At 44.3% G+C, this 15334-nt stretch overlaps 1 protein-coding gene across 2 annotated transcripts in view; it reads right to left on the reverse strand.

Annotated features, from left to right (window-relative positions):
* Window positions 1-4143: 4143 nt before the first annotated feature.
* Window positions 4144-15334, reverse strand: part of Crtam (cytotoxic and regulatory T cell molecule) — a 28508-nt gene continuing 17317 nt past the window's right edge. The window contains exons 7-10 of one of the 2 annotated variants that reach the window (XM_052728682.1): window positions 12422-12505; window positions 9171-9314; window positions 6653-6739; window positions 4144-4640 (exon numbers count right to left, since the gene is read on the reverse strand). In XM_052728682.1, coding sequence (XP_052584642.1) covers window positions 4510-4640; window positions 6653-6739; window positions 9171-9314; window positions 12422-12505 — 446 coding nt within the window. In that variant the 3' untranslated portion in view covers window positions 4144-4509. Of the gene's footprint in view, window positions 4641-6652; window positions 6740-9170; window positions 9318-12421; window positions 12506-15334 lie in introns of both variants that reach the window. The other variant, XM_052728673.1, reaches the window with a different exon arrangement.

Here is a 15334-nt window from a genome sequence, read left to right on the forward strand (position 1 = left end):
TGTTGACAGTTCATCTCTGCTCTGAAAATGTTTCCTTTGTGCTCCACCACAGTTCCCCTACCCCAAGTCTCCTGACACGGGTCACTGGGAGTGAACTGGGGCCCCCGTCTTAGGATACCCACTCGGGATTCTGACAGTTGGCTAAGTGCTTTCCTCCACTCTGCATGTTGCTGAACCATTGGCACACTCACACTTGGTTCCTGATAATGGTCTGGAGAAGTGAAGCAGTCACAGGAAGTACCATGTGGGAAGATTAGCTGCAAACATAGACTCAAAGAGGGCCAACACACGTTTAATTGACCATGACAAGAACCACCTCTGGGGTAAGAGTGCTTCCTTCTGAATTGTTTTCAAACCACTGGTGTCTTGATGAATGACTGACACAGAGATGCTACAAAACTATGAACGATATGCCAGATCTAGATGTCTCTGCACATTGAAACTCCCTTGGAAAGCAGGATTCCCGACTCACTCCCATCAACCTCCTACCCCCATGCTCTTCCCAAACAGTTCCATCCTGAAGACAAAGCAGGCATCATGGGAGTGTGAGTAGCAATATGTGGAGGTTCAGAGAGGGTTTGGGAGGCCCATCCTAGGGAGGAGGCAGTGCCCCAGAGCTACTGTTGCCCACAATGTCAACTTGAATGGGCGAGAAGGACACCACATAGCAATGTGTATGTGTGTACCTGTGCATGCCAAATAGTTCCACATAGAGGGGCCACATGGTGTGAGGTGTTAGAGCCCAAAGTTAGTTGTTGCTGGATCCTAATGGCTCCCTCGGGGGAGGGGGTGAGAAGGAGCAGCATCAACAGCACAGACACCAGGAGTCAGTTGAAGGCAAACAACAAACTCGCTTATTTAATAATGGGGAAGGCCTTCTATACCCTCCTCCCAGCACCCAGTTTGTGTCACAATCTGGTGGCATTGCGTGATTGTCCCTCATTGGCTGGGCAGGATCAAGAACTCTGATAGCGCCTGTTGCTAGGCCCTCAGGTAGTCTCCAGATTGGCTCATAATGAAGTACATTATGTGCATGCCTTGGCAACTGGTCTGAGCCAATTTCCTTGACCCTATAGGTCTGTCCTACTACAGTTAGTGAGCAGAGACTCCACATGGAGGTAGTGAGGGAGGAAGTGCAGAAATAGAGTTGGAGCCTTTGCAGGAGAAAGACATCCTAAGGACAGTGGGCAGTGGCAGAACTGGGAGATGACCTCCACACAGGAAATTGATCAAATTGGCAAATGTATTAAGGTTACAAAAAATTCATCTCTCAGAGGAGGGAATTATGAATACAGAAAGGGAGATCCTAGAATAAATTCATGGTTTCAATAGACAAACATAAATATACACCAACACACACACACACACACACACACACACATGCGCGCGCGCACGCACACACATGCACACGCATGCACACACACGCACGCACACGCACGCGCACGCACACGCGCACACACACACACACACACACACACACACACACACACACACACACCTGTATAAATAGTCCAAAGTTCTATCCATTGAGAGGACCTGACAGTGATGATTGCCTCAAAAGCAATGACGACAGCTATCACAAATCCTGGTTTCTAAATGCCACCGCCCATTGTTAGATTGTAGACTCTCTTTGAAACCTCTCTCCATCTCCTCAAAATCAGGCCAGGCCTCTCTGGGGCAGAGTTAAAAGGTTGTTCTATACTGTGGCCTTGCAGCCCATACCCCTCAAAGCTGCAAGATAAAGGTATGGTGCTATCCAGTACCTAGCTCCTTGTCATGGAGGCTTTGTCAGACCATATATATATATATATATAACTTGACACCAGTTCCTTCAAAGCATAAAAATTAGGTATCCTGTTTGTTCAAGTGATTTATCCAAAGGCACACCCCCTCCTTCTCTCAGCCCACCCCCTGCCACCTGTGGCCATCTTCTCTTTAAGCTATCCTTTTGAATGTTCCCTACCCCAAGGCCCAAACCTGGCCCCAATTGTTTGCAAGGCTCGCTCTCCTAAGAAAGCTCATTTCTGAGGGGCAGCTGGTCTCAGCTTCCTTTCTTGCTGTTCCCTGTGCTATTTCCTATCCACTAAACAGGACTAGGAATTCTTAGAGAATTGCTGATTTCAGGGATGGCACAGGGAGAGTTTGAATGTCTAGTATCAGAAAGCGAACTGTGTGCCTGAAGATGGATGCCTGTCTGTCAGGAGGATGCAGAAGCCAGTGTCCACAGTTTGACTGTGAAATTAGCAGTGGGTCAGTTTGGTAGTAACCAATAACAACCCACCGAACAACACGGGAGACCAGAGTCTAAGAAAGGGCAGATCTAAGAAAATAAGTGAACAGTTTTAAAGTCTAACGAGGAAGACAGCATTAGCATAGTTTTGAAGCAATTCCCCATAAAATACTTAAAGAAGAGAGTAGGTTTGCATTGAAGAACTCCAGAAGTACCATGTGAATCAATCAACTGGAATCAAGCAGCAGAAATCAAGTGGGATAAATAATAGACAAGAAAATAAAACTCAATGGGCTTCCTTGAGAGTCCAATAAAAGTGTAACTTGAACCCGATATAAAAAAAACATTGAACAACACCTAGCTGAGGACTGCTCTATAAAATAATTACCTGTGCTGCAAACACCCAGGCCATGAAAAGAAAAACAAGACAGATAAATAATTCCAAATAAACAGAAGTGAAGACAGAGTGAAAATCTAATTGGGGCCTTCAGGACAGTTAGGGCATTTGGGAAGGCTTGAATGGTGTCTGCCTCAGTCACCGTTCTATTGCTGTGAAGAGACATCATGGCCAAGGCCACTCTTAGAAAAAGAAAGCCTTTAATCGAGGACTGGCTTACAGTTTTAGAAGGTTAGTCCATGATCATCATGGTGGGAAGCAGACAGGCATGGTCCTGGAGCAGTAGTTGAGAGCTTTACATCTTTTTTTTTTTTTTTTTTTTTTTTTTGGTTTTTCGAGACAGGGTTTCTCTGTGTAGCTTTGCGCCTGTCCTGGAACTCACTTGGTAGCCCAGGCTGGCCTTGAACTCACAGAGATCCGCCTGGCTCTGCCTCCCGAGTGCTGGGATTAAAGGCGTGCGCCACCACCGCCCGGCCCGAGCTTTACATCTTAATCTGCAGGATCTGCAGGCCGTAGACAGAGAGAGTGAGACTGGGCCTCATGTGGGATTTTGAAACCTCAAAGCCCATCCCCAGTGACACATCTCCAACAAGGCCACACCTCCTAATCCTTCCCAAACATTTCTACTAACTGGGGACCTAGCATTCAAACATATGAGTCTATGGAGCCCGTTTTCATTCAAACCATCACAGCATCCAAGGACCATGAGTGGAAAGATAGACATGCTGCTTTCCTGACTCAGGTGATTGCTTTATGGTGATTCGTGTCTTTGTTGGGGCACTCAGAGGGTGTAAGGGTTGATGAGCATCAGGTCCATTCACTCTCAGAGAGGTGAGGAAGGTCCTCTGTGCCACCTTTACACTTTGCTAGGATATTGTAAATGTTAAGTGAAAACATGATCACAGGAGGCATAGAACCAGGAGGAGCTGCTCCTTATGATAACACACTCGTGATACAGGTGTGTGTATGCATGTTTGTGTGCATGGATGTGTGCATGGGTGTGTGCATGTGATACTTTCAAATTGGTTTTCTCACATCCAAATAAAGAGAAATGCCTCATAGAGCATCAGAGTTTGCTATGTCCTCTAAACTGATTTTTTTTAAAAAAGAGAGTTATTAATTTTTACACAGAGAATCAAGAAGCACAACAACTCCAGAAAGACACACTCTGGTCTTTATTAAAGAAGTTCCAACACCACTATGACTTTAACAATCTGTCAATTAAACTCATGATTTTTTTTTTCTGTACATGCTTTTGTCATGATGTAATCAGGTTAAAAAAAAATTGTCTGCCAGGTTGGTGCACATGGATAGCAAGTCAACCTAAGAAGCTGGCAGTTGAATTCAGTCCTTGTGTTGAGAGTTGTGTGTAGATGTCTGGGTCTTCATGTCCATCACATGCTGTGACATCCCATCCCCCGCCCCCATTGCCCATGTGGCACCTTCTGAGAGCCTGTCTTGAAAGCAGGCTTCTGGTATCTCAGGTCTTCTTTGCATGCTTCACATCCTTAAGTTCTTCTTGACCGGAAGGAAAGATTTTAAACCAAATTAAACAGTTCCAATACAGCCCCATGTCTAAAAACTGCTGCCTACTGCTCCCTTCGAGGTCAGATGTTCGCTGGTCATACTGACCCTGATCCAAAAGACTTTAGTAGAGTTCTCTAGCTCTGAAGTAGTGTCAGTCATAATAGGTTCTTTCGATGTTTTTCTTTCAATGAGGAGCTTTCTGTCCATGGCTTGGTCCTCATGTGGCTGCCCTGGCTCAGTGGACACTGTCCTGAATTGTACTCAATGGACATTTTTTTCATGCCACAGTACTTATGCTCCTTTCCAGGGCCTTATCCAGCTGCCCTGAAATCCTGTCTTCTGTGGCAGGGAACACTTAAACAATACTCTCTGGGACACGACTGTTCTTGCCTTCCAGTTTCCAATGCTGCCCATTCTCCTTCCTCTTTGTTTTGGCTCCTGAGTATAACCAAGTGATGTAGTTCATACAACGTTTAGGCTGTGAAGCTGAAAGAAAAACACATTAAAGATAATTTTGAACAGCATTGCACCCACTCATTTGGAGCTCTTGAGAGGCCATGTTTTAGTTATAAAACCTAACCTACAATCATTTGGCATATGTAAATGTTCTAAATAAATAGTTGTGTCTTAATTAAAAAAAACTTATGCTACATAAACAATATGCTAATCAACCTGAAATAAAATGCATAGACATTTTGCTACCTATCAGCTGCAGAAAGTGATACATTGCCTTCAGCAAAATCACATACTAGAAAATAACAAGGTTTGTGGGGGAAAATTAGGTTGTGGCAGAACCTTCAAAGCCTAGAGCCGGAGCTGGCCCCAGACTGATCTTTTGGAAAGCATAAAACAATAGAGCTGCAGCATTGGGTTTGAGGCATGGAGGCATGGAGATCAGTACTACGGATTTGAGTGTCAACATGATTGGATTGATGAACCTCTAGAAGATCAGTAAAGCATGGTTTTGGGGGTATCTGTTGTTTCTAGGGAGGGTGAAGAAGGGGGAAAGCACCCGCCCTGAGTGTGGGAAGCACCAACTGACAGACCAGGACCCGGCCTGGGTGGAATCAAAGGACGAGAGAATGAGGAAGCTAGAGAGGGAATGGGTTTTCTCTCTCTGCCCGCTTCTTGGCTGCCATGATGTGAACCGCCCCGCTCCACCACACTCTCCCCCCACGGTGGGCTGAGACCTTTGAACATATGAGCTAAAATAGACTCCTCTTCCCTTGATCTGTCAGGTATTTGCCACAGCAGTGAAAAAACAAACCAAAGTTAACTAACACAGGAAGAAAATGGAGATCTGAGCCCAGGAGAAAATCCTTCTGTCTATGAAGATGGAGCGCTCCCGATGTCCCCATCTGCACAGGAATCCTGAGTGCAGCCGTCCACTCCATTTCTTTAAAACCAAACCGTGGGAACACTTGCTCATTCAGCACTGAGGTGAGGGCTTTCCGTTCTCTGCTAAGGCTCACAATTCTCCTCAGCTGTTTTACCTTCCTCTAGCCCAGGAAAAACACCACAGGCGTCTACGCAAATCACACCAATTCCGATGCCAGTCACCTGTGTTTCACAGCCCACTAGCCGGTTTCCTCACACTTCCCCATCATCTGGCCACTGTGTCTCTTTCCCTACTAGAAGCCTATTCTCTCTCTGTCACTAGAAGCCAATTCTCTCTCTGTCACACCTTGGAAGGTCAAACCGAAACAAAAAGGCACAGGTGTTTTAAGAGACCAGCTCCCACAAAAAATCTCCACCAAACAGACGGAACCAAGTAGCAAAGCTCAGTACATTTCTCGAAACCCTTGGCAGGTAGAATAAATAAATTTGCATGGAGGACATACAGCAGGGAGAAGGTATGAAATTCTTGCTGTGCTATTGATCTGCCTGGCTTCTGCCTACTAGATTTTTTTTTTAAATCAGGAATACACATGTGTGCATGTACAGACCCATACTCCCACCTACCCATCCACACCCAGACATTCTCCTTCCCCTTTGAGATCTTTCCACCATTATTTTGCTTAAAGTATTGCAATGAAGTCATCCAAAAGACCCCAAATATTTCTCTTTGGATTAATTAAGCCTTGAGTTCATTTATTCAATGAAAATTTCCCAGACACTCCATGTGTGCCAGGCTCCGTGACAGACTTCCAGGATGCAGAATGAACTTGGTTGTGTACTGACTAACAGAATAAAGCGTAGGGTGGGGTGGAAAGGGCTTCACTGACCGAGGGTTTATGTAGGATGCTGTGCAGCTCAGGCCACACAGGGCCCCTGAGGGTGAGAACGAAGTCAGAGCCAGCCTTCCTAAAGTAGAGGACTTTCTACTACATGAATTTAAGTACCATTTAATTTTGAAAGATAAATTTCCTTAAATACTATAAATCAAATGAAAATCTATCATGTCAAATCAAACTTTGATTCTATCCCCTCCCCACTTTCCCTAGGGCGACTCCCGGATGAACCTCGCTATTCTAGTGTCAGGCCGCACGTTGACTTACTCTGGCTCTTATTCTCTTGGGAAGATGTTTCCTCATTGTTGGATCTTGACCTGTAACTTTCTAGAGTTTGCTCTGAAATTTCACTTTCTGTAAGAAAAGAGAATTGCATTACTAATTTCTGACATTGCAGACATCATTAGAAATGGATGCTTGAAGAAGGCGACAGCCTGGCCACTGTTGAACTGTCATGATTTCCCATGCCTCATGTATTCGTTAGTTCAATATGCCCTCTTAGAGCGTTTTCAGGGTTCCCAGGGGCACTGCAGGAGATGAGGTCAAATGACGGCAGAATAGAAGCAAGCATCGTCCTTCAGAAAGGAACAGTTGCAACAGCCCTAACAGAATGATGGTGGCCAGTCCTTAATGGAAGACTCTGAAATAATACTATGCCATTTGCCTACTGCACAAATGAAACATCAGACCCTGTCTCTGGGCATATATATATGTGTGTGTGTTATATATATACATATATATATGTATATATATATAATGATCAAATTATCTTTTACTTGATTTAGTTACCATACAAAATGTTGGGCTTTCATTATGACATTTTCATGCACTATTGTGGTGGTTTGAATAAGAATGACCTGCATAGGTGCATATACTTGAATGCTTAGTCATCAGGGCATGGAACTATTAGAGAAGCATTAGGATGTCCTTGTTGGGGGAGGTGTTACTGGGAGTGGACTTTGAGACATCAAAAGCCCACACCAGGCCCAGTCTCTCTATCTCTACCTGCAAATCAGGATGCAGAACTCTCAGCTACTTCTCCAGCACCGTGCTGGCCTGCATGCTGCCACACGTCCCATATGATAATGGACTCACACTTTGATCCTGTAAGCAAGTCCCCAGTTAAATGCTTCCTTCTATAGGTTGCCTTGGTCATGGTAGCTCTTCAGAGCAATAGAAAAGTAACTAAGATACATCTGTATCGTTGCAATCTTCTCATGTTTACCTCCCACCATCACTCGATACCCCCTCAGATCTCTTCCCCTTTCACTGTTTCTCTCCACTCCTCCTTCAGCGTTCATGTCAGATATATTTTCTGCATATGGAAGAAAGCACATGCTATTCATTTTCCCCTCATTACCCTCTCTTAGTCACCCCTTTGGGTCTATCCATAATGAGTTATTACATCATCTGTCTAGATAAGCTCATACTAAGCTGTCAAGAGTGATGCTTTTAAGGCAGAGATGTTCAAAAATGCAGTATCTTGAGTTGGTATAAAGAATTTTCTGTCACCAGAGGCCTTGGGCCGTATGTGACTAGATCAGCTTTGCCCAGCAGCACTATGACCCAAGTCATTTAAAATACTCTAGCAGCTGTAGACAAAAAAGGGGGAGGGGGATATTAATTTCACAATACATTTTAGTTAGCTGCTATACCTCAAATACCATATTATGTTCAAGTTTGAGTGTGTGGATTGAGTTTTCAAAATTGGGTAGTTTATCTTTATAGCCCATCTTGATAGAGACTCAGGACATGTCAGGGGCTAGACAGTCGTCATCTTGTGGCTGCTGCAATGGACGGTGCAGGGCTAGACAATTAGTTGACATTGAAGAGAGAGTTTCTTTGAAGTTAGTTTTTAAGTTTTTGATTTGTGTATAGTGTATTGTGATCATATTTACCCCATTACCCTTTCTCATGCTTCTTCCTAGTCCTGCTGACCCTCGTATTTCCCCCAACTAGCCCCCCATCATCATGTCTTTCTGTGTGTTTGCAGCTCCTATACAGGTGCTGTGTGTCCATGATGCCAATAGCCATGGCACATGTGGAAGACAGTATTTCATGGTGCTCTTCTCCATTCCTCAGCTTTTACAGTCTTCACACCCTCATGAAGAAGGGCTTTAATCCTACATACGTTTATGGAATTATTCTGAATAACTTCTAAGGCCCTGTCAAGCTCTGCTATGTGTTGAGTATATGCATTTTAATAGGGCTCTTCTATACTAGATATTTTTATTTTGATTTATTTCTACAGTATTATTATGATTGTTATTGTTTTGGTGTAATGGTAACTCTTTCATTAGAATACTTAGGGAAAATGGCTGGTGTCTTATTGATGAGTGGAACTCAGGGCATTCTTGCAAAATATGAAAGGCATCAGACATTTATCCATAACTAGAGCATGACCTTTATCCATAACTAGAACATAAGGAGACCAGGGATCTCCTGTCCTGGAGACTCATGTAGCCCCAGCACTGGGAACAGTCCCTGGCATGCAGTGGGCACTCAGTGAAGGCTCGTTGAGTGAACAGATGAATTGGCTCAGTATTTTGTCAACAAGAGCATCTACAGTTCAGCACCAACTCCCATAGCTACTTTAGCTTCTCTGTCTCCTTGAGCATGCTCCCTGGAGATCCATAGCCCACGTTTGCTAGAAAGCAAATGAGTGACACCCTTACTGGTCAGCTTGCACAGCAGCTAAGAGAGGAGCATTGATTGACAGGCTCTCCCTTTTCTCCAGTTAGTCGTCGGGCTCTTAGGGACCTCACCGGGTTCTCTGCCCACTCACCCTTCTTCCATATCATGTGTGCTTTACGGAGCTTCATGATGAAGAGCTGAACAATGATGAAGAGGATGAAAATGAGGAAGGACACCAGGATGAGCAGCAGGATGCCACTCTTCCTCTTCTCCAGGCCTATGTACTGAGCGCTGGCTTCTGTGAGGAGAATGGCAGGGTATTAGGCAATTTGGATTTGTGGCTCTCTTTCTGTTTTCGGTCATTGTGGAGTGTGATGGTTAGTCTTCATCTGTCTTTCTTTCTCTACTTCTTTCTTTTTTTGAGATGAAGTCTCATTATGTAGCCCTGGCCAGCCTGGAACTTTCTATGTAATCCAGGCTTGCCTCAAACCCACAGGGACCCACCTGTCTGTACCTCCCTAGTGCCGGGTTTAAAGGCATGTAACACCACGCCTGGATGTGATGACTAATTATTTTATTTTATAGTTTTAATTTTGAGACAAGGTTTCTTTGTGTAGCCCTGGCTGTCCTAGAACTAGCTCTGTAGACCAGGCTGGCCTCGAACTCACAGAGATCTACCTGCCTCTGCTTCCTGAGTGCTGAGACTAAAGGTGTGTGCCACCACTGCCTGGCACTGTGATGCTTAACTTTAATTGTCAGCTTGGCACAATATAGAGTCACCTGCAAACAGACCATCTCAATGAGGGAGTGTCTGGATCATGTTGGTCTGTGGGAGATTGTCTTTATTACATCAATTGACTAGGATGACCCAGCACATTGTGGATGGCACCGTTTCCTGGGTTGGGTTCTGGACTATATAAAAGTAAAGAAAGTAAGCTGAGGAATAGGAAAGTGTCCATTCATTCTCACTGTGCTCCTAATTATGAGTGAGACAAGCTGGTTCAAGTGCCTGCCTTGACCTCCCCACAATTACAGACTGTAACCTGGAGCTGTAAGCTGAATAAATCTGTTATCCCTCAAGCTGCTTTTGTGAGAATGTTTTATCACAGCAATGGGGAATGTATCCAGGACAAGGAGTATATACTGCACTTCTCCAGTGCCGTTTGGACCAAAAGACAGCTCAGCTCAGGAGATGGGCCAAATTTACCCCAGAAGCCATGCATTGTATACTTTTCAGTCCTCTGAAAACAAGCACACAGGCAATAGAGACACACCAATCTCATGGATCACTTGAAAAGTTGTGTGTGTGTGTGTGTGTGTGTGTGTGTGTGTGTGTGTGTGTGTGTGTGTGTTTTAATGACATAGATATTTCATTCTTTTTTTTTATTTCTAGAGAAAGCACACAAGAACATTGACTAAATTACAGTATGGGAATTTTAAGTAGCTTTGAGGAATGCTTGTTCTGCACAATGTAGCTCAGGAACACAGGAGAATTAAGGGGTTTGGAAAAAACTATCCAAATAAAGCAAGATGCCATGTTCCTGGGCTAGGCTAAATGTGTCCCTTGTAAAGGCTTTAGGAGATACACTTGATGAGTTCTTAAAAGTCCTTCTAACTAGTGGGTAATTTTGCCAAATGTCCTTCACCTCAGCCAAGAAGCCCAGAATTAAGGAATGGTGGTTATGTGGAGACTACAGTTTTTGAACCTGCCTAGGACATAATTCTTATGCTTTATGGGATCAATTTTTTCTATATAAATAAATACATTAAAAAGGCAAACAAAAGTAAGATATGCTAACTTCCAGAACCATGTGTATTTAGAGAATAACGTGTCTAGGAATTCAGAGACAAGTGGGGACACCAAGGCTGCTTGCCTCAGGGAAACTTTCTGTAGACATCAGTCTTGGGAGAGAAGTAAGACCGCCAAGGTGAAGCCTCTCCTGCTGTGGGGTAATAAGGATAGACAGGGCAGGGGTGTTGAGACAGGATGATGCCTTCAGAGCATCATGTATCTCCCAGGGGCTTTCTAGAAGCAGGGCTGCAGAAATAGGTAGCAGAGTGCATCTTATGCAGATGGAGAGCTTGTTTTGTATGTTGTAGACTACGGGAAGCCAGAAAGGTTCAATACACAGGTGTGCAGGGTACAAGGGTGTGTTTCCATGGTGCTAAGCCTGGACCGGAAGAGGGAGGGCTCAAGTCACAAGGTGAAGGGGGCCTATATCAAGGGAGTAACTATGATCACAGACAAAACACCTGGAAGAGAACTCATGAGTCATTGGTGGCTACACGTGTGTCCATGTGTGCATGCATCTACTTCTGTATCTACAGAGGAATGAAGGGTTGGGATACACAATGCTTTGAACAATAAGCTGTTTTGTGAAAAAGAATGCTACTTGGACTTTTAGCAATGTTGAGCTTAGGAGAGAAGACATTTGACTAACGACGTGGAAAATATAGAATGAATGAGCTGGTGAGAGGGCTCAGCAAGTAAGGGTGCTTGCTGCCAAGCCTGATGACCTGAGCTTGAGTCCTGGGACCTACACAGCGGAAGGGAAGAACCAATTCCGGAAAGTTGTCCTCTGACCTCCACATGGGTGACATTCCCCACAAACAATTAATTAACAGACTAAGTAAATAACTAAATAAACAATAACTGTGTAATAAACTTTAAAGAAAAAGGGACCACAAAATGGAATTGAAACTGATGCAGAACATTCTGTAAGTAAAAATATGGAATTCTTCCACGTTTAGGTAGCAGGAAACAGCTCAGGAATGAGTGTTTCTATGGACTAAGGAAAGCTGGCCAGGGACTTTAGCCCAATGGTCAAAGCTTGCCTAGCATGTGTGAAATCTTGGGTTTAACCCCCAAATACCAAAATTTAAACAGAGACAAGGTGGAGCAATGAAATCAGAGCATCCACATTTAGGAATTCAGGAAAAGGGACCGGAGACTGGCTTAGCAGTTAACAACACCGGCTGCTCTTCTGGAGGACCTGGGTTTGACTCCCAGTGCCCACATGATGACCTGCAACTATCAGCAACTTCAGTTTCGGGGGCTCTAGTGTCCTCCCCTAGCCTCTGTGGGCACCAGGCACACATGTCATACACGTACAAACATGCAGGCAGACACTCGTGCCCATTAAAAAGAAATCCTTTAAAAAGAAAAAGAACTCAGAAGAAGCAGATCTAGTTAGCTGATGTAGAGATGCAGTAGTTAGCAAAAATGCCAGGACCAGGAGGACGAGGAAGTCAAGAGACAACAAAGGATGGGGCAAGGGAGTGATTGACATGTCCTAAGGGTAGACATGTCACAGGAAACAAGGAATGGAGAAGACCACTGGACACACAGCCAGGAGGGCAGAGGATCAAACATCGGGTCTAAGTGCAGTGGGTGACACTCACCGGTGGCCAAGTCAGGGTCTTGAGTGACATGTTCTTCCTCTTCCTCGTCAATCTCTTGTATACTGGAATTTCCCATCATTGAGACTAAGGTGGAAGTAAGACATGGTATATACATAGATCACATATATGTGACTCACCCTATAACTGCCTTGGCTCCACTGTCCCTCTAAACCTCATGTGGACATTTATTTGCCATGTGATGGTATGGGCATGTGGGCCTGTAAGAGGAGTTTAGGTCTAGAAGGTTCTACCCACAGGAAAGGACTGATGCTATTACGGAGAACAAGTTCTTTTAAAAATGCATTTATTTTCTATGAATGGGTATTTTGTCTGTATGTCTGTGCATCACAGTGAGTGCCAAGGACCCAAGAAGGCCAGGAGAGGGCATCAGATCCCCTGGATTTACATATGGTTGTGAGTAACGATGTGAGTTCTGGGAATCGAACCTGGTTCCTCCAGAACAGCAGCCAGTGCTTTTAACCACTGAGTCATTTCTCCAGTGCAGACAGAGTTCATTTTAAGGAAGTGGCTTGGCCCTTCTTGCTCTCTCTTTGCTACACCAGGCAGGTCCTTGCTGGCTGTGGCTCCTTGATAAACAGACCTCGATTTGGGTCACCTTTCTCTCTCTCTCTCTCTCTCTCTCTCTCTCTCTCTCTCTCTCTCTCTCTCTCCTCTCTCTCTTTCTCTCGAGTCTCTTTACATAGCCCTGGCTGGGAGACCAGGCTGGCCTTGAACTCACAGAGACCTTTCTGCTTCTGCCTCCCGAGTACTGGATTTAAAGGCATGGGCCACTAGGCCTGGCCTCCGTCTTAATTTTTTGAGACAGGTTGTCTCTCACTGAACCTACTAGACTAGCTGGCCAGTGAGCCCTGAGGAAATGCCCATCTCTGCCTCTCCAGTGCTGAGATTAATGTAGGCTGCAGGGCTTTCTATGGCTACTAGGGATCTGAACTCGGGTCCTCATGATTGTGCAGAAAGCGCTTTACCCACTGGGCCATTCCACTAGCCCCTGTGACAGGTTGTTCTAAACTACGGTCACCCTACTATGCTGCAGAATATGGGAACTGACTCCCTGTCTCCAACCGCCTGTTGGCACTCACCCAACCTCCTCCCTCTCTTCCCTTCCCCCATCCCTCCCCTTCTGAGTTCCAATTAATATTAATCACAGTTCCATTTGCTTTTACTTTTAGGTCAACAGTTTTAGCTCTCACATATGAAAAAGAACACACAGCCTTTGTCTTTCTGTGTCTGTCTTATTTTTGCTTTAAAAGTACCAGTTTCTTGCAAATATAGTCACAAAATGCCAGCCTCCCTTTGTCTTACTTGTAAAGGCAACCCTTTATTGAACACTTATATGTACCAGGCTATAGCGCATGTGGTGTGTGGTATCTCTCCTCAGCTCTCAGAGAACAGGCTCTGAGCAGTTAGCGAAGGGGCCCAGTCCTGAAGCCATTGAGTAGGGAAGTCAAACAGGAAATTCCCAGTTTGGTTTCTGATTGGGGAATCTAAACCAAGGTCATTATTCCGTGCTTCCTTCCTGAGAGAGACCGATTAGGGAGGAGGCCCATAGGATGCTTCAAGAGAACCATTGAACAAAGAGGGCCCGGGACAGCATCCGGGCTTTCTGGAGAGAAATGCACAGCCCAAAGCTTTTTGTATGCTTAGAGTCTCAGCTGTCAGTCTGAAATCTAGACACCCCTCTTTTAGAAACAGGTTGAACCGTGAGGCTTTCATAGAAGAACTGGAACAGTAAGAGCTTCTCTGGAGTTTTGTTGTTAATGCTTCCAATTCCCTCTTCCCTGGCTGCAGTGTTTTATCAGCCCATTGCACAGCGCCACTCTGTGGCCCCGAGGGGAATGAAGCCTCCTGCTCTCAAAACAGATACTATTAACAGCAATAAAATTGCAGAAATTGAAAGCTGAGAAGAATTTTAGAGACCATGTCTCTTAAATCCTAGGTTGTATATGAAAATGCAGAGCAGAAAATTGAGTTGCTCAGTAGCGGTGCCAGGCAATTTAAAAACAACCAGATTCTAAACACGTTTAAAAATATTGGATTATTAAAGCAAGGATGTGGTTGTCCCACTTCATAATGTTTTCAATTTCCACCACTCTTCAAAAAAAAAAATCTGTACAGTACATATTGTGTTTTTCAGTGTTTAAAATCCCCAAACATTTACTTTTCAATATTATTCAGGACACAGCGTTTTAAAAAAATCTGATCCGATACTGAAAACTATGAACATGGTAATGATCCGAAGACAGTTACCTTACCAGATGGAATTATTATAGGGAACATGCAGGAATGCACACCTTCCTGAGAGAGGCTAAGCATCTTGCTCAAGACACCAATAAACTCACTCACTAGTTCATTCATTCATTCATTCATTCATTCATTCACATGCTCACTTATTGTGCATTTTCTGAGTACCCACTATTGGCAGATACGGTGCTGCATAAAGTTAAATGAAATACATGATATTTTTCCCCAAGTTAACTAGTTAACTCATTATCTAAAATACAAGACTTCCTAAATTCTTCTTATAGCTCCATCCTGTCAAAAGTGACCCATGTTCTTGATAACCAAGTAATAGACAGATGTGCTTCAGAGGTGAGCAAGCTCACTGTTGGTCACAATACTCCTGTCCCCACCTCCCTTTCTTTATCTCTCTGCCGGTGGGAAATCTTTATGTTTGTGACGCTGGACACAGAAAACTAAGACCAAGTCTCCTAAGTGACTTCAGCTCTGTCTTTATCGAGGAGGAAATTCACACGTCACAGTCATATGTGCATGAGTGTGTGTTTGTATGTGTGTGTGTGTGTGTGTATACTTAAGTGCCTCAAGCCCAATATTCCTGAGCTCATAAGGACCTGTGACAACAAGCTCATGAAATAAGAATTCTTGACCTGACTT

This window comes from Peromyscus californicus, unplaced genomic scaffold, assembly GCF_007827085.1.
Source record: "Peromyscus californicus insignis strain IS unplaced genomic scaffold, ASM782708v3 Scaffold_11__1_contigs__length_118956290, whole genome shotgun sequence".
NCBI classification, from domain to species: Eukaryota; Metazoa; Chordata; class Mammalia; order Rodentia; family Cricetidae; genus Peromyscus; species Peromyscus californicus.